This window comes from Martes martes (genome assembly GCF_963455335.1).
Source record: "Martes martes genome assembly, chromosome: 11".
NCBI classification, from domain to species: Eukaryota; Metazoa; Chordata; class Mammalia; order Carnivora; family Mustelidae; genus Martes; species Martes martes.
This window is the reverse complement of record NC_137899.1, coordinates 52,631,165-52,655,784: the sequence shown is the minus strand read 5'-3', so window position 1 is coordinate 52,655,784 and position 24,620 is coordinate 52,631,165. Positions and strand designations below refer to the sequence as shown.

Below are 24,620 nucleotides of genomic sequence, written 5' to 3'. Positions count from 1 at the left end.
ATTTTACACCATTTTTTTTAAACCAAGCATTGAACTATTTGTAACTTGAAAAAATACTCATCTCTTAGAGCTATATCTATTTCTAGACATAATTTCTTAAATGTCCCATAGAAAATAAAACCATTTTGAGGTAAGTATTCTTCCAATTACAGTTTCCAATACACCTAACATTCCAGCATTTTCAGAATATTTGTGTTCCTTAGTACTAGAATCTGAGAAATGGCCAATTTTAGCATCTATTGATTCCAGAAATTTCCACTTGTGTGAGTGTTTTATACATGAAGATATACACGTATATATTGTTAAAAGCCTAGAAAACTTGAAAGTCCCCATAATTTCCACTGAACTCCACTGGGCATGTCATTTCTTTGTAAATACACCAATTTACTGTCATAGTTTGCTGCACATGGTCTATTTAAGCATTAAAATGAAACCCACTTCCTCTGTCTGGTTTATTCTAATTCCTTCAGGCCATCAGTGCCTTCAGGGGAGTAACAGACAGAACCTGTCAACAGTTAGGGGTGCTGTGATCAAATTCAGTATGAAGCAAAAATTCCAGGTAATCAAATTTGTCTTCAGCATTTCCCTTTCTCATACACACTTATCTCCTACGTCCCCACTCTCTGAGTTCAGTGACTTAAACCTCCAGCTATGTCTCACTTCACAGGTCAGCACTCCATTCAGGACCACCCTATTTGAAATGAAGCTCTTAATTATTCTCTGTTTTCCAGGCAAAATTGCTGCAGTGTCACAAAATACAGAATTATAATATGCCAATGTTGTCTCATGAAGTTACATTGATTTACTAGGACAATGGGGGTATAACATGTAAGAAATAAATGTAGATGCTGAAAACCAAAAATGAAACACTGAAGTTTCTTTTTACATCTCTTATCAGAGGGTAACTTACCAGTGTCCTCAAATAAGCTTCCCTGTTTTCTTCATAGATCTGAATGAAGTGATGACCTCATTCAGGCCATTAGTGTTAATGGTCCTGGCGAGCAAGTGTACCATCCCTGTCATACTGGAATCTGGGACAGGTAGACACTGAGTGACATTTCTGGTTAGCTAGAAGTCCTTAAACATTGTTCTCTGTATTATTCACTGTGGCTGCAAATCATTTGTCACTGCTACCTTTCCCATTTGGCATTCCCATAGGCCTCCCAAACTATTTGCAACCAAGTGGCTCAGAAAGATAAACCAGCTGCTGTATCTCAAATATTCACCAAAATAAGTTGAAATTAATTTTAAAATATCTATTATTTGGTATGCCATAGTATGTTTATTGAGAATCAGATCTAATTTTCATTTGCAAATAGCTCAGAATATCAGCACCATGTACAACCTTCAACAATATAAATTACCCCCTGGTGATTTTGCAGAATAAGAAACTGAAGTCCAGAGAAGTTAAGTGATTTGCCATCAACGATATACTTAAGTAGCAGAGTTTGGACTGAGATTTCTTGATTTTTAGGCTGGCTTTTTCTCTATTCTTCTCTCTCTTTTTAACCATACTGCTGATTTGTCCACCAAGGGGGAAAAGAGTTTGCATGAATTCTTGTTCTTAACATAAATAACCAATGTTAATACAGCTGGTGGTCACCATGTCCATGCTGTATGTTGTTGACAATTTGTTTGTAATTGGCTATTTTAAATAACTACCTCCTAAAAAAAAGAATTAGGCTTCTCTTCAAAACTCTTCATATATACATTTGGCAATTTTGCATTCTGTGAAGCTAGTAACAATGATGATTTTGAGTGTAATATGTGGGTATTCTACTTGAGAATGTTTCTGAATTATTGACTAAACTCCCACAAAATCACAACAGTTAGAAATTGTGCATGCTAACATAATCATTTTGTTATTAAGTAGCTCTGTGCCAGCCTTACCTTTTAAAAATTATAATACTGTGGCTTAGCTGTTGTATTTTTTTTTTAATTCTTTTGAAAACAAGACCTTCAAACATCATTTTTTTTTAAATGCCAATTTATTGTGTTACAAGTGATGTTTTCAAACGGAGGAATTACTGCCAAAATGCTACCAGGAGACAGCCAAAACCTCTCCATAAGGCTGATTACTTCCCTCTTTCCAGTAGTTCATTACCAAAGGTAAAGACTGAGTAGTATGCACCATATTAATGACCCCATAAGTCCCCTGAAATGAGCAGTTAATGTCCTGATGTTGAACAAGTCAACTACACATAAGGCATGCATATATACATTTAAAATACAGCTCACCTTTTCAAAATTATATTTCTACTGGTTCTGACTTCTTAAAGAGTTAAACTAAAGGCTTCTGGGAAGACAATATATTGCAAAGTGTACCTTCTTTCCCTGTGATTTTTTTTTTTAAACCACAAGAGGAACAGTCAGGTGTAACTGAATCAAAATTCAAAATCAAAATCCAAATTAGATTTTACTTTAGATTAATAAAACTTGTGGTGTCTATGTTGTTCACATTAATTTCCCGTCCCTAAAATTGCTAAAAGTACCAAATCAAACACCACCCAGATTTCCTTATGAAGTGTGTGAACTAGTGCATTAAAAAGTCATGTTAGCACCAACAAAGTTTATAGGGGCAACTGCATTCAAGACGCACATGGCATACCTTTAAATAGCACTGTTAAAATACCAAATAAAATGTCAACGTCTGTCAGGTCTCTGGCTTTTATAAATTGTTTAGACTGGGAAACGTTGGGGTTTAGACATTGTTCTTTTCATATGATGTAGAAAAGAAGAGACCGTAAAAAGAAAATAACAATAAAGCGTAGGTCATTTTTGAAGTTCTTTCATGGAAAAACATACCCTGGATCATTACCCTTCTAATCAACAATTTCCTTCTTCCTCCCAATCCTTCCCGTCTGGTATTTACCTTTCTCCCCCACTCCTCCCCTCCCCTCTCTCTGGGTGGTATTCTGAGCTTATACATAGTATTCAGTAATCATATTTTTTAAATTGCTTCAAAAGAGAATCCCAGGAGGACATGACAGACATGTATATACTGGGTATTTTTAACCTGGACCATAGTTTTACTCACCATTTCTGTACTCTTAAAAACACACCAGAGTGCCCTGACCACAGTTTCCCCAAGAAGAGGAAGGCCTTATGAGCAAAATCAGCTACTACCTACCTACAGACGAGTTATTATCACACCTTAGTGGCCATCTTCCTGCCCTCTTCCCTCCGCCCCTTTCCTTTTATTAGCACACCACACTAACCACAATTCCCAAACAACAACATCACTGTTTCAGCTTCTTCTCTGGATTTCCCACACTTAATGCAACCCAGACCTCACCTTCAGCTCTCCTGAGGCCACTCTGGAAGCCAGCTCGATGACACAGCCAACAGCCATGCGTGCAGCACCGGACGAGTGCAGCTCATTCCAAATGGTGTCACTGTCCACCTGAGCAAACAGTCAGCACAGCCCCAAGAAAGAGAGAGGGAAAACAAGAAGGAGAACGAATAGATGAAACAGGAAAGAGGTGGGGGGGGAGATGGGAAGAGAGAAAGAAAGCAAATTTGTGAGGAAGGGCTGGCAGGGTAACAGCCTAGGTACAATAACATTAGTCTTCCATCCCGGCCAGCTGAAAAGACCTTCTGGACGCGGCTTTGCTTATACTTTTTCTCTATACTGACTTCTCCAATGGAAATACATTCCTGCCATGCCTCACTGCCATTCCCTGTTTAGATTTCTCATTACAAACAGCATTACATAGGCTGGATCTGGCGAAGTTACAGGCCTGCTAGAAACCAGGCCCCAGTAGTAGATAGAGCAAAAGCTAAGAGCACTTAGCTATACATAAAAATCGGATTTGCAAGTGCTAGAGGGGAAAAATTCAAATATCTTTCTGGCTGCAGGTTTACAGGGAGCCAAAGACAATTATTGGGCAAGTAGAAGTAGCAGTCAGGGAGTAGGAAGTAGCAACCACAGTTCAGGTTCTCCAACTGAATGGAAGGAGTGTGTGGTCCTCACACTTAAAACATTCACCAAATTCAGCTCCAAGGATCAATGTGATTTTCAAAGTAGAAGCTTAAAACTTCTAACATTTAGTACAGTTTAGCAGCTGGTCTTAATGTAGATTGGTATTATTAAAATTGGGTAGGCCATTAAAATACATCGTTGCTTATATAAGAGAACGTTCTTACTAAAACAGAGCAGAAACCAATATTTTTGATTTACCTTTATAAAATGTTATTTACTCTTTTTCATGCATGCAGTAAGATAACATAACAAGTACAGGAAGAGTATAATAATAGTGGTCTATGATGATCATATGTTACATATTTTTATGTATAAAATATTTCTTATTATAAAAAAACAGAATCAAATGTTTGAAGTCTCTAAACTTATGACACAAATTACATGAAGCACTAGGAAATGTAATAAAAAATTTGTGGCTATGCAAATAGCAAGATGTATTCAAATGGATAAAAGAAGGGAAATCCCACACAAAATAAAATTTTTTTTTTAAGAATTAAGTTTAAGAGGCCTAATGACATGGAACAAATACAATAAATAACAATTATACATATTCACAATGCACTAAGCAATTTCCTAAGCATTTTAACGTGACTTTTCTCATGAGATCTTACCAACTTAAAATCTGTCAAGAGCAATGAAAAAATAATAAATGAGAACAGAAAATAAATACATAAGTAAATAAAAAATTAAGGTCTCTTCAACAACAATAAAGTGGTGAAGAGAGAAGTTTCTGAATCAAATTGTTAGGGTGAAGTTACAGCTTCACTGCTAAAACCTGAATCATGGTGGGCAATTAATTAATGAATGTCTCTCTGCCTTGGTTCCCTTTCTAATGACACAGCAACTTTTTAAAGTCCCATCTGCATATGATTTTGTTGAGAATTAAATGAAAAAGTGATAAGCAAATCTTAGCTACTATGATTTAGGTTACTATTATACCCATTTTATAATGCCTTCTATAAAGTAGAGGCCTTTTAAGTGTTTACTGAATGAGCACACTATGGCTTAGAGAGGCTACTCAGCTGGCCTAAGGATCTTCATACAGAACCCTGACACTAACATCACATGTCTTTCTACCACAATCCTGAAATAATCCTCAGCTTCTAAGAATATTAAGCCCCTATCATAATCAACATCATCAGGTCACCATTACCAGCTAAAAAATAAAGGAATCATCAAATGGAAAATGGAATCTAACCATCTGCCCTCCAAATTAAGTTTTGTTTTTACTGAACAATGTAAGCACTTATTTGAGCTTAATATAGACATATCCTTGAGGAATATGGTTGCTCAGGTTGAAAAATGAACACCAACATTTACATTGTGTTGCAGTTTTTAGCCAATTTTCAACTATTACAGAGTTATAGGTGCCACAGGAAGTCTTCATTGATCAGATCTAAAATTATTGGGAAGATAAAGAAACATAAATCAATAAATCCCAAAGACTTAATGGGTGAGTCAAAACTATATATAATTCCAAACCCCTTTTTACTTGACTTTGGAGTACAAAGTTGTTTTTGTTTTTTTTTTTTTTTTTAAAAAAAAAAAAGAAAGAAAGAAAAAGAAAAAGAAAGATGGGGCGCCTGGGTGGCTCAGTGGGTTAAAGCCTCTCCCTTCGGCTCAGGTCATGATCCCGGGGTCCTGGGATCGAGCCCCGCATCGGGCTCTCTGCTCGGCGGGGAGCCTGCTTCTCCCCCACACACTCTGCCTGCCTCTCTACTTGTGATCTCTGTCAAATAAATAAATAAAATCTTAAAAAAAAAAAAAAAGAAAAATCAATCAATCAATAGAAAATTTCCTTCCGAACAGCTATAAACCTACACTTGATTAGAAAAATATTCCAACACATAGGAACAATGTCTCTTTAATAATAATACTAAGGGGCATTAGATAGCCACAAATAACTGCAAAATTCACCTTTTTATCTATATCTTTCTATCTTCCTGGAAGTATTCTTATAGACATAATATTGTGTCTATGTCATCAATTTTGGTGTATAAACCTCTACTAATCAAGATACTTATTTTAATTCAGATAACATTTGTTAGGTACCTACTACGTAAGAGATGCTAAGAGTTATAGTATATGGGAGTTATTTTTATCATAAAGATATGATTATTGATAGTATATGGGGGTTATTTTTTTATCATAAAGATGATTATTGATACATGCTAGGCACATAGATGCTCAATGGAATGGATACTTGAGATTTTGACTATACCCAAAATTCAGGCTTATCCCTAAACAGGTGCTCCTTAGGAATCAATGAAATTTATCATCCATTTATTTACTTATACTTAAACATAAAAACATTTATTTAAATACTTCAACCAGTTTTATGTATAGTTTACAACTAAATGGTAATAATAGTCAAAATGTTGCATATAATCTATTCAGAAACAGCTGACTTATTTAATTCTGAATTTATTAACAGATGTTGTCTTAGCTCAGCTGCCATAACAAAATACTATAGACTGAGCAGCTTAAACAACAGGATTTTATTTCTCCCAGTTCAGAGGCTAGAAATCCAAGAAGGTGTCAGCCAGTTTGGTTTCTGGTTGAAATTCTGGTTCAGTTCTCATCCTGGCTTGCAGGTGTCTGCCTTCTCACTATGTCCTCACATGGCCTTTCCTCAGTGAGTGCACGTGGAGAGAGATCCCTCTCTTTTCCTCTTCTTATAAGGCCACCATTCCTATTCAATTCAATTAGGATCCAACCTGTATGACCTCATTCCTCTAAAAGCCTTATTAAATTAAATCACATCAGAGATTAGGGCTTCAACATATGAATGTGGGGGGAAACAATTCAGTTCACAGCAAGGTTATATCCCTAAAATACGTTTATAAGTCAATTTATAAACATATTTTCCTATGATATTATATTCAAAGTGGTGTTCCAGGGCCACTGGCTACCAAAATTAGTTACTAAAAGCTTCCCACAGGTATTTACCATGTTATAGTTTAATAAGAGCTCCAATGGTAAGAAAGCATGCACGGCTCATGAACTCTCCTGACTACAATCTGTCACTAGAGGAGACTCCCAAATCCACTTCCTACTATTCTCAATGGCAAAAAGTAATTCTTCTCCTGTTATGTCCCTCTCATTTGTTGGAGATATTGCCAAAACTTTTTCCTGCATTAGTGATAGTGTCAAGAAGGTTACTGTCATATGAAAAGCTCTGATTTTAACAGGTGTAAGACCTTCTGACAAACTCTACGTAAGAAAGGATGGTTGATTCCACTAATTGTTGGTGGTTCTGGCATGGAACAGGATACTGAGTGGCTGGAAAAGAAGAAAAAAGAGCAAGAAGAATTAGATTTAGGTGGGATATATGAAAACAGGATTAAGAAGCTAAGATGACAATACAATGATGGTGAAAGTAGAGACCAGAAGAACTTAGAACTGTAAAACAGGTGCTCTAGCATTTGAAAGCTGAAGGTAGAGAAATTAGGGAAGTGATGCAGAGTTGGCTCTGGATATGGAAAATAATTGTAAACAATGTAAAATAAGTCCTGGAAAGGGGAAAGAAATGGTAGTGGAGCAGAAAGCAATCCTGCTAACTACACTAGCTGGTTATTAATATCTTGCTAAAGTTGTTAAGACATGCAAAGCAAATTCATAAAATCAAAACTACTATAATTTGAAAAAAAATCAACATGCTTGTATCTTTTTTCTTTCTATACACCATATTTACTTCCCCTTAGCCTCTCCACCAATTTATTCTTCAGCCTGATATGTATGTGTGTGTGCACAGGCACACATGTACACATAATGTTAGGAGGCAACAGTATACAAAGTAGGGGAGATTAGGATTGATACAAAAGAAATGTGAAGAAACTGACAGTCAAAATGGGATTTTGCATCAGTACACATAAAAATCTGGATTTTGTGGTCAAAGAGGATTTTTTCCAAATTCTTTTACAGAACAAGAATTAAACCGATGGTCTCAGATTATAGTCTTACATTGTGACAGCATCAAGACAATCCTACCATTGCCTTTCTGATATTCAGCAAAGAGACTCTTTCTACCTATGACAACCAGGCCTAGAGTTTTTTTTTTTTTTTAATTTTTATTTTTTTTAAAGATTTTATTTATTTATTTGACAGAGAGAGAGAGATCACAAGTAGGCAGAGAGGCAGGCAGAGAGAGGGAGGGAAGCAGGCTCCCTGCTGAGCAGAGGGCCAGATGTGGGGCTCGATCCCAGGACCCTGAGATCATGACCTGAGCTGAAGGCAGAGGCTTTAACCCACTGAGCCACCCAGGTGCCCGAGGCCTAGAGTTTACTGATTTAGGCTTTAGATAGGATACAATAAGAGGAAGAAAGAGCCAAAAGTAATCTTTTCAGGTCCAAAGAGACTGGGGAAAGGCAAACAATCCAAAGGTGTAGCAGAAGCACCCCACCAGGGAACCCCACCAGGCTTCATCTTGCAGTGAAATCAGGAGAAAATCAGCTGCTTCAAATGCTAGGCAATTAGGAACAATAAGATGGACCAGAGAAATCGCCACAGAAGCCTGAAGATTCAGAGGACAGCATAAGCATCCAAGAACCTCATCAGGTCTCCATCACTCCCTCAGATATCCAAAAGCCATCTTGGAAGAAGAAGCTCAGTGACTGAGCAATTACCTAAAAAAGACTGCATCCAATAATAGTAAGTTGATCTTGAAGAGATGGATATATTAGTAATCGTGGAAAAGATCTATGTAATTAGGAAAAATAGAGCATATTTATCACACATGAGTGAGCATGACTAATTCTAATGTTGTGTTCCATTTTTAAGGTCAGGAATTTACTCTGCTAGATGACAGGGAAAAGGTCTAACCAAGATACTGCACAGAAGTCCCAAAGGATATGCTGTATCAAATGGCTAGTGGTGTCTAACTATATTTTAGAATTAATGTGGCAATATGCAACTTACTGCCCCCTCAGATTTCATCTGGAATTTTTACCAAGCTTTTGCTTACAGAGTATTCTGAAAAACACTATGCTTTCAACTTTCAAATATTTCTGTATAAATGTACAAAACATAAAGGCAGCTTTAGTAGTCTGCTGAGGAACTATCCAAAGAGGCTATGTTTTACTGCCAGAATTAAAATCTATCAATTTGAAAATAGCCCTCCAAAAGTTCAACTCACTTATAAACATGTAGAAGGGTCTAGACCTAACATGTATCCAAAACTCTGGTTCAGAAATGTTAGGTAAGGCTGTCCCACAGTAAGTCTTTCTGTAGACGAAGCAAATGCAGTGAGAATAGGATGGAAATATACTCTAGAGTAGAAAAATGTACAAGCTTGGCTGATAAAAAAGACTAAGTCATCAGAAGAGGAAGCACAATTCTGAAAACACTACAGAACATGGAACTGAGATCCTCCTAGCCTATATTTCCAGAGCCTCGTTTCTATTTAGTAGGTAGCAAGGGTAAAGAGATGAAAAAAGCTGTAACAACTGAAATAGGCGAAACATTTTATATGCTGTTAAAAAATGAGATTAAAGCAAAATACTTTGGTATCAATTTGAAAAATTATGTTAAAAGATGGAGAATGTCACATTCACTATTTCATTACTCAGAGAATCGAGGGAAGGAAGAAGGGAAGGAGGGGAAGAGAAGGAAAGGGAAGGGAAGGGAGGAAGGAGGAAAGGGGAAAAAAAGAACAAGAGACAGGAAAAAGAGTCTAGCAATTTATAAGCGCATAGCAATTATTCATATTGGTCTCCTAAAATAGTTAAGAAGATGCTGTCTCTAGAGAGGCATAGAGGTAGAAGAGAGAATAAGGGCCCAAAAAGGACCAGTTACATATCTACTTATAAAAACTTAGCACTAGGTAGTACTATTCACATCTGAAAGAAGAACATCATGTTGCAATCTCTATATCTATAAAAGAAAAAAGAAAGATTGCTGAATCAAACCTGATCTATGAAACATGAATGGTGGAAACAATTCATTCACTTGGAGTCACAGCAGAAAGCAATTCAGGAAACAGAGGAAGTGAGAGAAACCTAAGAAGGACATTTCAGCTTTTTCATTTTTATTATATATTCCCTTATTCTATAAAGCTCTGGTCTATATTATTTATAAATAACAATAATAATAATTGTTATCTCATAATTACATAGTACTTATTAAGATCCGGGCAGTATGCAAAGCTCACTGCCTAGATAAACTCATATAATTCTTACAACAAGCTTTGGCATAGGTGCTATTATTAAGCACTTCTGTATTGAAATTCAGAGGGGTTGTTTAGCTAACAATTAGTGTAGCTGGAATGAGACCTTGGAGAAGAAGGGTATAAACTCTTAATCCATATATCCATATTGATTTTTTATGCTAGTAAAATAAAAATCTAAATAAACAATAAAAAAATGAAAATATTCTAATTTTATTTATAGAATCAAAGGTCTTCCTAGTGAAATATATCAGCTAAGACCTAACATCAATATTTTATCTTTAAAGGTTTTGAAATTCTACCATATAAAATTGCTAAAATATTAAAAATATTCAAGTACCACAAGTTGTATCTGGAGTAGCTGGGCATTTTCTAAGTTGTTTGCCATTATACTAGGGCAGTAGTTACCACCTTCCCCCACTCAGGGGCCATTTGGGAATTTCTGGAGACATTTTTGGTTGTCAAGACTGAAGGAGCAGGTAAGTTTCTAGCCTCTGTTGGGTAAAAGCCAGGAATGCTGCTAAACATCTTACAGTGCAACAGGACATTACACAAAAGAAGTATCTTGCCCAAAATGTCAAAGCCAAGATTGAGAAATCCTGCCCTAGAAACACTGAGACCCTATAAATAACAGGGCTACCTTCTTCATATTGGCTGCTAGAAATCTCAAAGTAAAATTCATTGTCCTTATCTAGTAAAAATAGTAGCCACTAGAAAACACAGTTTAAATGCTAATCTCAGTTCTAGATCACTATATTTTCACTTTTGTATGATGACACCTACTTTGAATACAAACACGTACACACACACCCACTTCATATTTGTTTTGAAAGCTGCTTTAAATCCTTTATGGAATATGGCAAGAATAAAAGGAAAATATAGAGAAAGAAAGAAAAAAAAGCAAAAAGAGCAGAAAGAGAGAAAGCCCAGAGAGGATGCAGAGAAGAGGAGAGAGAGGGAATAGGGAGGAAATAGCTTTATATTTTCATTGTTTCATTGTTAACTTTTTTTTAAAAGATTTTATTTATTTATTTGAGAGAGAGGGGGAATACAAACAGGGCGAGTGGGAAAGGGAGAAGTAGGCTTCCTGCAGAGCAGGGATCCTGATGCGGGGCTCAATCCCAGAACCTTGGGATCATGACCTGAGCCAAAAGCAGACGCTCAACAACTGAACCACCCAGGCACCCCTCACTGTTAACTTTTTAAAGTTGTGTTTTATTTCTTGCCTTTTTTGGGAATACAACCAAAAATGGTTTTTATCAATGTTGTTCTTTTTCTAAATTTATCCAAATAATTCTGTCTCCTGAACAGAATTGGCACTAATATAAACTTATATTAAAGGGTTGTTCTGTCCTTTTCAGTTTCTTCAGTTTCAAAAACGGTAGTGACAGAACCAGGAAAAACCTTTCACAGGTCCCATTCTTTTGCTTCAATCTCAACTTGTTTTTCCTCATACATCAATGAAATTTCTTTTAATGATTTCAAAAAGGAAATAATTATATATCCGTGATGAAATAAAAGATCAAGGACATCATAAGATTATTGGCATCTATACCAAAGAGGGAAAAAAAAAAAGAAACAGACAAGTTCTACCTATTAAAAATTAAGTCTTTGAGAAAATGTTTGTTGATGAGAATGTTGGGTTTGTCCCCACACATGTGTAAGGATGGGAGTAAATGGATAGTCAGCTGCCTTTGAGTGGTCATGAGTCATTTTGTTTAGTGAAAATGTCTAAGTGCTATTTGTGAATATATCCACACTTTCAAATGTTCACTTCCTTTGAAAACAGATTCTCAGTATCTGAAAGCTGGGTACAATATTTCAAAAACCACTGTTTCATAGTTTCTTTTACTTCACTCTGAATTAGGAGCATGGATTAAAATAACCAAAATCCACGGTCAGGATTTGGCAAGAAATCAAGATGCTTCCTGAGTGCCACTCCCTCCCCTTATTCAGAAGGCTCTGTGCATGTGCATATCCTTCCGGTAACCACTTAATTACTTTCAGTTTTTTCCTTTTTTAAAAAATTGTTTACTCTGAGACTGACCACACAAAAATGGAGAGCAAAATAAAAGTGTGACACACAGTGCACAAAATAATCAGAGTTCCAAGTAAGCTAATTCTCCGAAAGCTCTGTCACTGAATAATATACAGAATTTGTGGTTTTAAATAATAACAGCAAGCTTCCCCCTAAATACTTGCTCAGATCTGCAGCAGCTATAATCTAAATATTAACTGAAGTGTGAAGAACTTCCTTGGTGTTAAGGGATATTGGTGACCCTTTCTATAGACAAATAGAATCCATGAACAGGAAAAAGCAGAAAAAATAGCTTAGAGAGGCTTACATATAGAAGTGGTACAAATTTGGGCTCAAGTAGCAGCCACATGTTTAAAAGACTCCAGAGGTCAGACTGGGTAATGTAGATATAACATAATGTAAGGCAAATGAAAGGCAGGGCCCTTGATGTAATTTTTCAATCTTAAATATTGAGAATTCCCCTCTTAAAAACTCCCCGGCCATGCTAAAAGAAACTTATCTATGTGCTAAATATGGCTTCTGGGGTATCAGTGCATAACTTTTGCTGTCTAGAGTGATTTACTTCTACACAAAGTTTGAAAATTCTGAAGTAGGAAATGGAGAGTTTAACTACCCTAACTCCTAAAGGTGTGTGTTTACAAAGGATTCTAGCTTTGCCTGAGGATAAGACTAGAGGAATGATGCTCAGGTTAACATTTCAACTAAATGCTACAAATACTCACAGCACTACACAAAGTTTCATTGCACATTAAAATTTGTTACTTGAGAAAATATACAATGGTGAAACACGCAATTCAGCAATGTTTTTAAATTACTTTGAAGCTTATTAATTGCAGTAATGCCTACAGGCATTTAAAAATGTAGCCTTAAAATTCTGACACATCTACCCTAGTAAAAAATGCTAAATAAATAATTAATTAGTTAACTGTGGGGGAGGGGTTTGGAGCTAAGGTCACAAGTCAGGCAAGTAACCTGAACAGACTAATACAGGGGTAAATGGATTCTTGTAAGGAGGAAAGAGAAAATAAAGCAGAAGAAATATTAAAGAGATAATGACTGAGAACTTCTAAAAAATAGTGAAATCACAGATCCAAAAGATTCAGATTATAACTAGAATAAAAATGCCATTAATTCATTTATATAGACAAAACTACACCTAGCACATCACAAACTGCTTAATTCTTTAAAAAAAAAAATTGAAGGCAGTCAGAGGAAAAGACATATCACATAAAATCCTGAACTAGGACCGGAATTCTGGCACATTTCTTAGCAGAAACTATTTAACCCAGAAGACAATGGAGTGACATCTTCCAAGTTTTCGAAAGAAAAACAATGTCAATCAGAATTCTATGCTAACAAAAATATCTCAAAAAAAATCTTTAAAAGGTGAAATAAAGATTTTTCAGAAAAGTAACTGCTTAAGTATTATACTTCCATCAGACCTGACTTACAAAAAATGGTAAAGAAAATCACTGAGGAAATGAAGAGTGCTAAAAATGATAATAATGAAGGCATTCATGTAAAAGAGACCTTTTTCCTTATTTTTGTTCTTTAAAACATTGACTATCTAAAGCAAAAATAATAAAACTTGTTGAGTGGTTTATGGCATATGTAAAAATCAGATGTATCACAACAAAGTATGTAGAATGGAAGGAGAGGACACAAACTGCTATAGGATTTTTATACATGAAGTAGAGTAATATTATCTGAAGGCTAACTTTGATATGTATTAATAGGTATAATGCTAGAGAAACTACTAAAAATATAGACTAAAAAAAACTAACAAGCCAGTAGTGGATATAAAAGATATAATTTTTTAAAATATTCAATCCAAAGGGAAGCAAAAAAAGAAAAGTGAAAATATATGTAACAAAAATAAAACAAATAACAAGATGGTCGATTTAAATTCAACCATAGCAAAAACTACTGGTCTAGAATACTGCTACTCAAAGTGTTGCCCATGGAACCATGGTGGCCCCATTCTACAAGTAAACAAAAGCAAGCATTTAGCAACTTCTACAGCAATTGTTTAGAATTTTATACCTATTCAATCAAATAAGAATGAGTTTTTATTCTGTATTTTTTTATATCTCATTTTTAGTAATTCTTTTTTATTGCATTTTATAAAAGCATTGCTTAATGACAGGAAATAAGTAAACAAAATCTTGTTCTTTACCACAGAATAATTTGAGGAGCACTGATTTCATAGAGAAAGGACTCTTCTTCCAAACTGTACACAGACAGAACTCTATTTGAGTACGAGAGGTAGAAAGAAAAGGTTAAGCCAGAGGTAAAATTAGAGATGTGTGTTAGGGAGGGTGTCTGGGTGGCTCACTCGGTTGAGCAATTGACACTTGCTATCAGCTCAGGTCATGATTTCATGGTCATAGAATCGAGTCCCACATCCGCTTGGTCGGCGGGGAATCTACTGGAGAAAATTTTCTCTCTCCCTCTCCCTTTGCCGCTCCCCCAACTTGTGCATGTGCGCATGCACACACGCTCTCTAAAATAAATAAATAAATAAATAAACCTTTAAAAAAGAAATTTGTGTTAGTTTTTAAATTACTGCCCCCTCCCTTTTTTAAAGATTGTAGTTATTTATTTGAGAGAGAGCGAGAGAGACTATGTGTGCACAGGAGGTAGGAGAGAGACAGAGGTGGAGGTAGAGGGAAGGACTCTCAAGAGGACTTCCCACTAAGTGCAAACTTGACAAAGAACTCAATCTCTCCACCCTGAGATCACGACCTGAGGCAAAATCAAGAGTCAGATGCTTAACCAACTAAGTCACCCAGGCACCCCATGTTAGGAGTTTTATTAATAAATCATCCTGCACAAGATAAGTCATACACTAAGAGAGAATGACTACCAATAATCTGTCTAGTAATTCCATCAATAGCTTGTACCTAAAGGCCTTTGTAACCCCAGAATTCGGAGAAATTGTCAGGTTTTCTGATAATCTTCTTTAACAGACATTCCAAGGAGCCAGTTTTTGGACTCCTCTACCTTTTTCCATTCTTTTGGGTGCTAGCTTTAGCAATGGTTTCATCAATGTTTAGTGCAATATCACTTTATCTATTTGGCTGACTTTAGAGTTAGACCTTAAAATTACCACTTAATAAATTGTTCCAACTTGGACAAGTTTATTAACCATGCTCTAAATAAAAATGGAGATGAGCTCTAGGTAAAAACGGAGATGATATCACCCTCTTCATAGGATTATACTACCTTTGTCATAGGATTATTATTAGCATTAAATTAGTCAATGCATTCAAAGTGCTTAATATAGTACAATACAATGCTGAAAGCAGTAAGCTCTCACTAAATGTTCACTAAGAAAAAAAAATTCCAGGGTTTTGGTTTCAACATTACTTTCTATTCTGCCACACATCAAAAACAAAAATCATCTGTGATAATGCTGCAAGCCAGAAACTACTTCTAATCAGAAAGCTACATTTTTTTTTTAGCTGCATATGGATCTAGTTCAACTGGAGTTTCCTGAATGAATGCTGGCTTTTTCCAAGCACATCCAGCATAGCTCAATCACTGGCACCCGAAACAAAGCTATTGCCCTGAAATGCCACACATGATAGAAATTAAGCTACCTGTACTGAAAGTGGATGTGAAAGTATTTAAAAAGGAAAAGAGAATGACTTAGAAGAAAAGGAATTTAGGCACAGTCTCCTTTGTATAATCTAAATGCAGCTTGTTGATTCTTTTCAGAAATATTCCCAGAGTTAAATACAATACTAGTTTGCCCATTAACAGAACAGGTTTCATATGCACCGTGCATGGTTAATGTGGTACAATGATTCTTCCACGGATGCCTTGAATATTTCACCCTGAAAGCTGGGAACTAAAACTCCTCAGCCAATACTAAGCAGTTGAGTAAGCAGCTGCTGCTATGCTATGCTGCTGCTTGGGCCACGGGGCATTTCTGAATAATTGAGTTTAAGCTTAAATAATGATCAGATGCCCATAGGAACCTCATGAGAGACACCAGACTCAACAAAGAAACAGGTTTTCATCACAGTACTAATTCTGTGCCATTTTAGGCACACTATATAAAAGTTAAAACTATGAAAGAAATTAAGCATTTTTTTAACTTTTGCATTACAACAGGTAAAGTATATCATTTAAATTAATCATCCATTGTGGATCAGCTATTTCTGCAGACAGTATCCTGATTTGATAACTTAGAAATTATCTAATATTTTTAAATCACTGAAATTATTTCAGCTTGATTTAATTTCTGAGAAACTTCAGTTTTAATTTTTTTACACAGCTTATTCTGTTTTAAGCTCTATACAGTATGTATAATGGCATCTACAAGTCAAATTTCTTATTTGTTTGTTTTAGGAAATAGAATAATTACCTTTCTTAAGAGGTATTTGAGAAGTTCAATATTTTTCTATCCTCAAGCCTCTACTCTTAGGGTCTAGAGCTGGAGATTCCAGTATATATTTTCTTCCCAGGAAGAGTAAAAGTGGGGGTGGGAGTAGGAAAGATTCAGAGAGAGAAAAGCCTAGTTTGTTAGTAGATTCAGTGGAAGAGACAATAAAATCAAATTAGTTACCCAAAAAAGCATAAAGTAAACATCTCTGGTCAGTATCTAAAGAAAGATGTAGGAGACAGACTGGAGCACCAAGTAAGTGCTGGACACTGACTTAAACATTTTAGAAACATTACCTAATTTATTCCCCATGATAACCTAATAAAGATATTTTTAGTATCTTTTACAAAAGAGAGCTTAGGTAACTGGAACAGTTACACAGTTAATAAAGTACAAAAACTGGGATTTCAATCAAAGTCAATCATAGATATAGATATTGTTATGGATGGCATTGTGCTCCCCCAAAATTCAAATGATAAAGACCTAACCCCAAAGTGACCATATTTATACACAGGGCCTTTAAAAGAGGTAGTGTGATTGTTATCCTTAGATAGAAGAGGAGTTGAGGAAGAGACACCAGTGATGTGCACACACAGAAAAAGTCATGTGAGGACACTGAAAAACTGGCCATCTGCAAACCAAGGAGAGAGGCCTAAGGAGAAACCAATCCTGCCTACAGCTTAATCTTGAACTTCAAATTTCTAGAACTATAAAAATACACATATTTTTAAAACAACGTAGAGTTGACCAAATCTTCATTGCTGTCAGGGATAGAATAAAGGCACATATTTTTCTACCCTGGGCATTAGCATCTCAAGAAAAAAGGGGGAATGATTATTTAAAAAGTTAATCAGTTTTTTTTAAGTACCTGTTTTTGTTTTGTTTGTTTTGTGTGTATTTGTTTCTTTTCTGTTCTCTCTGGATTTCTTAGCTGTATAGCCTAGTTATATGATGTTCCAAATGCAGGATGACTGTGAAGCTTGGAAAGCCATCAATTTTGACTTCATCGGGGTATCTGAGCTATTGTTTAGGAACACCTTATATTTACATAGCTGTTAGTAAACAACAATTTGTTGTTTAAGCTACCCAGTTAGTAGTATCCTTTTATGGCAGGCTGAGCAGACAAATACAGATATGAACTTAAAAAAAAGATTTTCTATAGTATGTTCTATAGATCTTTTCTTAATGATAATGTTAAGTGCCATTAGTGCAGGGCTATGGGTGTCTTCAGGGTCTGACACATAATAGGTCCTTAATAAATGTCAAGTGAATTAATGAATGAATAAAAAAGTTAATTCTGTGTAATATATTTGACAGGGTTTGACTATGGCTAAAAATTTTGAAATGTGAAAATCCCCTCTGTATTGAAGTCCTGCATTACATCACTAATTTAATGAAGAACACTTCTCTCTTCGTCAGTTAGCACCACACCTAGATTTATAGCTTTCATTTGCTAGCAATAAGTGCCTCCTTCCTCTGGCTTGACAAACAGCAACATCTGGGGTGCCTCTAGTGCCCCAGACCTCTGTTGTCATGGTTCACCCCTGTTCCTCATAGAAACTTCCATGTCTTATAACTACTTGCCCAAAGGAGACAAGCTACCCATGCAAGTCTTTTTTTTTTTTTTTAAGATTTATTTATTTGAGAGGGAAACAGAGAAACAGAGAGCGAGCAAGTGTAAGTGGGGCTGAAGGGGCAGAGGGAGAGGGAGAGGATCTCAAGCAGATTCCCTGCTAAATGCAGAGCCCGATTCAGGGCTCAATCCAACAGCCCTGAGATCATGACCTGAGCCAAAATCAAGAGTCGAACATTCAACCAACTGAGCCACCCAGGCGTCCCATACTGTAAGTCTTAATCAACCAGATGTTCAATGTCAAACTAACTGGAGGCTACTATCTGATATTTCCAGAAAAACTGGTATCTTTTTAAAAGTTGATTTAAATTTGGATAAAGTATTACCACACAGTAATGCTATATTTGATCCCCAAAAGTGATGATAAACCATGTTTCATTAATCACCTCTACTTCAGAGGTAAATAAATGGAGGCCCAGAAAAATTAAATGATTTGCCCATTCACAGTCACATAGGATCTTGTCACTCAAAGTGTGGTCCATGGATCTTCAACACTGACATCCTATGTATGGGGTGTTTGTAAGAGAGCCGAATCTTAGGTCCTATCCAGTTCTACTGAATTAGAATCCATATTTTAGAGTTAGAGAAACATTTTTTTTAAGATTTTATTTATTTATTTGACAGAGAGAGAGAGGGAAAATAAGGAGGGGGAGTGTGAGAGGGAGAAGCAGGCTTCCCTCTGAGAAGAGAGCCTGATTTGGGGCTTGATCCCAGGACCCTGGGATCATGACCTGAGCCAAAGGCAGATACTTAATGACTGAGCCACCCAGGCAGCCCAAGAGCCATGGTTCTAATGGGAAAACACTAGTTGGGCAGTATGATATAAGATGAGATCTGAAGGTTTTAGGGCTTTGAAGAAGCTTTTAGATCATACCCTTGAGGTAGCAGCTTATTTATTCTCTGCAAAACAAGACCTAATTAGGCACACTCATCACAGGGGAGTAGTAGCCATTCTCTACACACAGTTGCCACTGATAACCTACATTTTCACATTTGATCCTCACAATAATGCAATGAGAGAGGCCTGGCTGTCCCCATTTTAAAGATGAAGAGAGGCATCTGGGTGGCTCAGTTGGTTAAGCACCCAACTCTTGATTTTGGCTCAGGTAATGATCTCAGGGTCATGAAATCAAGCCCCATGTCAGGCTCTGCGCTCAAAAGTGGAGCATGCTTAAGATTCTCTCTCCCTCTCTTTCTGCCCTCCCCCTCCACTCATGTGAACTCTCAACCCTCCGTGTAAAAAAAAAAAAAAAAAAAAAAAAGAGAGAGAGAGAGAGAGAGAGAAAGAAAAAACTGAGAGGCTCAGATAAGTCAAATCATTACTAAAAGGGAGATTGCAATGTGATTTCTCTGACTCCAGGTCTGGACAATAGAACATATCCCTTAAAATCATAAAACCACTCAGGGTGAGTTCTGCCATTATTTAGGTAGCAATACTTCAAAAACTCTCGAGAGCCCTCTATAACTCTATGTGACTTTCACTTTTTCCTCCCATAAGGTAATGCTGAGAGTCATATTTTTGGGCTAAGAACCTATGGTATTCTTTATTGTATTTTTTGGTTGGCTCTGCAGCCTTTAACTATGTGCGTTCTCCCTTCTCCCATGTGATACAACATGCCAGTTCTTTGAATGTATATATTCATATGATGTTAGATGTTCTGCTGAAATCCTGAGACTTTTGAAATGGAGCTGGGATCGATTTATGATGACAATGGGTGGGTAAACCCACATGCTTTCTCTCTTTTGTTCAACACTGGGAGGAACACATGAATGACAGCCCATTCCCTTGGGATCACTTGTAGGTTATAATGCCCACACCTTAGCTTCTTTAGTCATGGTGAGATGAAAAAGAAATAGTGTGGCTATAGGAAGGACCTTCAGATTCCAAGTAAAACCATGGATATGATGAATGAATACTGTGACCGATATTCCATATGGAAAGAAGGCGTGAACTATTAATGCAGCAGCTGGAAGAGACAGGGGGCATGCCATGTACGTTAATACTCTACCACAAACCCCCTTCCAGTATGATCAAATGCTTTCTGGCAGCCCTACTGACCTTGCATGTACAATTGCTAAGTCACTCTTCATCTTCAGAAAAGTATCCCTTTGCTGTTTATGTGCCAGTGATAATAAGTAGTACAGGAACGTATTTTTTGTGACAACGTGCTACATCTTGAGACTCTAAGGATTCTTAAGGTACTAGTGGACTCAAGGATTTGCCAATAATGTATCAATTTCTGTGCATTATGTGGTCAATCAAGGAATCTAAGAGTCCTTATTGTTGTCAATCACAGTAATCTGCTGGTCAGTCCTACTAAGACTACATTAGAGATACAGCCAAGCAATACCAACTCAGTATTTTTTTTAATCTGACGAACGTATTGTGGAAAGGATATTTCTTAATATGCTAATCCTTGTAATCACTAGACAGTGCAAGTTAGAGCCCTGTTCCTACCATGACAGCTTAAAAAAATTACTCTGACCCAGTAGATGTGTGAAATAAGATTCTCTTTAACTCTTCAAACAGCAGTTTGGTTCAAGGGCAGAGGTTTTTCACTGTTCTAGTTTGAATTAAAATGCTGTATAGAGGTTCATAATTTTTATCCCGAATTAATGATGTCTGAGTGCATGGATTTAATATTTCATAGCAATTTCAATACAGAGAATTCTCTTGGTAAAAGAAATAATTGTTCTTTCTTATGGCTAGGATTATTCTCATTTGGGAAATGAGTGTTGATAATCATATGAGATTGACATTATGGTGAGTTGTGAGTGCACCGTACTGGGGTTAAGAGCTTGGGAATGGGGAAATTTCTACTTCACCACCTAATTGTGTGACTTGAACAAGTTACTCCCCTCTCCGAGCCTCAGTTTCCTTTTCTGCAGAATAGGAAGCCTCAGTTACACCTTTAGCAGCAAGACTTTTGGGAATGCTGTAAGGATTAAAAGATGTGAGGTAGGTTATCATTGGAAGCTGCATGTAAAGAATGGCTACTCTCTGATGTGAGATTGAATTAGTCCAGTTCTATGAAAACCAATAGGTATGCTTTAAAGTGTTCTCTGGCCCTGCTGAGGCCAGAACATCTCACCTAATAGATCATCCCCTCATTAAGTCAACCTCCTGGATCAAAGTTAAGCATTATAATTTTACTTAGATGTTTAGAGTACAGCCCTGTATAGCTTAGCTCTAACTTTTTATTGATTCACTCCATTTAATACTGAAGATACTGAGTATCACAAACAGAAAGTTAATAGAAAAATATAGGCCTGGACTTCAGACTCCAAAGTCTGTATTCTTTGGGCTATATAGCACAACACACAATTGGTCATGAACAAAAGAGAAGTCATCATACTCTGCTTCATGCATCGAATGGGGTCAATAAATCAGTTACCCTGAATCTAGCAGCTCAGATATAAATCAGCAAGGACCAGCTAGAGATAACTGAGGACACAATATAATAGTGCCTACTAAAGAAGCAGCTAAAATGTACATGAAAAACTACTGGGAAATGTAACACAAATGTCACTGCATTTGCAATATATTTGAAAATGGGCAGGTGTTAGAGTATTGTATCTAATTTTCAGCTGCACAATTTATATAGGAAACGATGTCCAAATAATGTTCCCAGGGACTGGGAACCCCCAAAATGCTGCTAAGATCTGGAGATACCCAGATGTCTCACAGCCACAGCTTGGATAATTGCGCCCTCACTTTCAAGCTCCTCCATACCTCCAAGATCAGATCTTTCAGGATCTTTCAGGCTCTCAAAGTGTGACTGCAAATCTACCACACCTCAATCCAGGAGTCAAAAAGGAGGCCAGAAATTCTATGTGTTCTGGATAGAGCAACCCTATTGCACAAGATGGTCACATCTTCACAGGCAGGAGTGAAGATAGAGACCCAGAACTCTGAGCAGTCTTGACAAACCTACTCTGGTGCCCCTATTATTCCTCCTTAAGTTAGTCACCACGAGAAGCCAGGACTCCCAGGTCATCTCTCACTCATCAGTGCTAAGCTTCAAAAGGTAACACTTCCCATTAACTACCATTTCTATCCCCAGATTCCATACCATCTTCCTTCCTTGTTTTCTTTTCTGCATAACATTCATCATTTCACACATTTATTTGAACTAATCCATATTTATCTGTCTTCCCTACAAGAATATAAGTTCCACCAGGATAGAATTTTTCTTCTACATTACTAATTACTGTACTTACAGTTCCTGGCTTATAATAATCAATCAATATTTATTACGTAAACAAGTGAATAAATGAGTGAGGTAGCTTCCAGTTGAAGTTGAGGTAGCTTCCAGAAGCTGTAAGTATATTAAGTCTAAAGCCAATTAGTATTGGGTATTTGACTTCTTTCATACTTGCTTTTAATAGAATAGTTAGCTGACCCTGAATAGTGCACTCACTAGCTCTCAAAATGAAGATATGATGCCTCTGTCAAAGAAAGCTGAGAAAGGAAGACTGTCTTGTACAAATATTCTATTAGAAAAATGACTTTGGATCTTGTTCAATGAAAAGACCAGATATTTTGCCTTCAGTCCATATCACCATGGACTCCCAGGTCTCTCTCACTAAAAGACATGAATATAAAAGAAGGAAGGATAACACAAAGTGGTAAGTATAATAAGGGATATGACTGAGAACTGAAAAGAAAATAAGAAATTTAAAAGAAGAATATGCAGCTAGAGTTGCTCCACACTTAGCACATAGGAGTCTTTTAATACCTGTTTGTTTAATAATTGAATGCATAATGTTGAAATGTCTAAAGGAGAGGCAATAGGTTAAGGGGAAAAAAGAGTAATCTCTTTAGCAGCGAAGAATTTCACTAAGTTCAGGCCTTGTTTTTTATTTCTTTGAATGGAAACACTTCAAAATGGTACAGGATCATTTTTTAAAAATTTATTTATTTTAATAAACATATAATGTATTTTTATCCCCAGGGGTAGTCTGTGAATCGCCAGGTTTACACATTTCACAGCACTCATCAGAGCACATACCCTCCCAATGTCCATATCCCCACCACCCTCTTCCGTCCCCCCTCCCCCCAGCAACCCTCAGGTACAGGATCATTTGAAAGGATATCTACATGTGTCCACAGTAAATGCTAATTAGAGACCACATGCACCATATTATTTAGAATATGGTAACAAAATAAATTAACCAAATGATTTTGGACGCATGTCATTCTCAAAGACAATAGTCTTTTAATAGTCTTCATTAAAAAATTAAAAAATATGATTAATGTATGCTTTGTTGCTAAGATAAGTCATTGTTTAATCTTTCAAGTCCTTAATTTTACTTGTTATTTTAGATCTTAAAATAAGACCTTGAATAGTAATAATGATGTTGCTAGCCTAGGAGGCAGGTTCTACCCAGGAGTTTTGAATGATTAAGTCTGAGGAAATCTGCCATGAACTGCTTGTTATGGCTCAACCATTCAGTAATCAAGATAAACTATATAAAATATAAACTATATTTTAGTTTATTTCAGTTTTGGATTTTGAAAGAAAATGATATAATATGAAAATTTAGAAGTTACACTTTACTAAACTTTCTCTGTCAAAATACTTAACAAAGACAAATCCAATAATGTACCAATATTCTGTATTAGATATTAGCTTACTATAGGGATGAATATCTGCATCAGGAAGTATCCAGGGTAGAAATATGACAAATGAAAATATTAATGCAGTTTTTTCACATCAAAGTGAAAAGGTGAGATGGGACAGGATTTAGCTGCATTCCAAACTGCACAACTTAGAAGCTGACCAAAGATTCCTTTTTTCTAAGTAATTTCATTTCCTTTCTTAACTCTAAATGTTCATCTAAACTCAGGCCTTATGTTTTCTTGATGGCTGGAAGTGGGAACCAGTAAATGATTGTATATTCAAATTCATTCAGGTACCTTTTAATTTCTCAGTACTTTTTTTTTTTGTTTCATCGAACTATAAATTTCTTGAATTCAAAGCTTAATGTTCATCAAATCCATTTACCTTTAGCAACAGGAGAGCTTAAGTTTCAATTTCTTTAGAGAAATAGAATTATAGACCAGAGAAAAATTACAGAACAAGAAATTCCAGAAATGGATATATTTTCTTCTTCTGTGCAACTGAAAGACTTGCCATTAGAACTTTTCTTTTTTTTTTTTTTTTTTTTTACTGCTATTGGGGAAGACCCAATGTAGTGTAATGGGTAAAATAATACAATGATAAAAATGTAGTAGAAAATAGCAGGCAACTTTCTTTTGGTTGACAGTGTTGCTCATATAGTTTTTATAGGTGTTGTGGTCCTGAGAATGTAAAAAACACATGTGTAGAGCTTTGATGATGGCACTTTTAAGATATCTCATGTTGACAACAGAAGAATTTTAATAGCTGTCTTATATTCATGTGTACTTGA

General features: G+C 36.2%; 1 protein-coding gene across 1 annotated transcript in view; it reads right to left on the bottom strand.

Moving 5' to 3' along the window:
• Positions 1–24,620, bottom strand: part of HDAC9 (histone deacetylase 9) — a 526,228-nt gene that overhangs the window by 226,957 nt on the left and 274,651 nt on the right. The window contains exon 16 of the mRNA XM_080818413.1: positions 3,296–3,403. Within this exon, the coding sequence (XP_080674539.1) occupies positions 3,296–3,403 (108 nt within the window). The remainder of the gene's footprint in view (positions 1–3,295; positions 3,404–24,620) is intronic.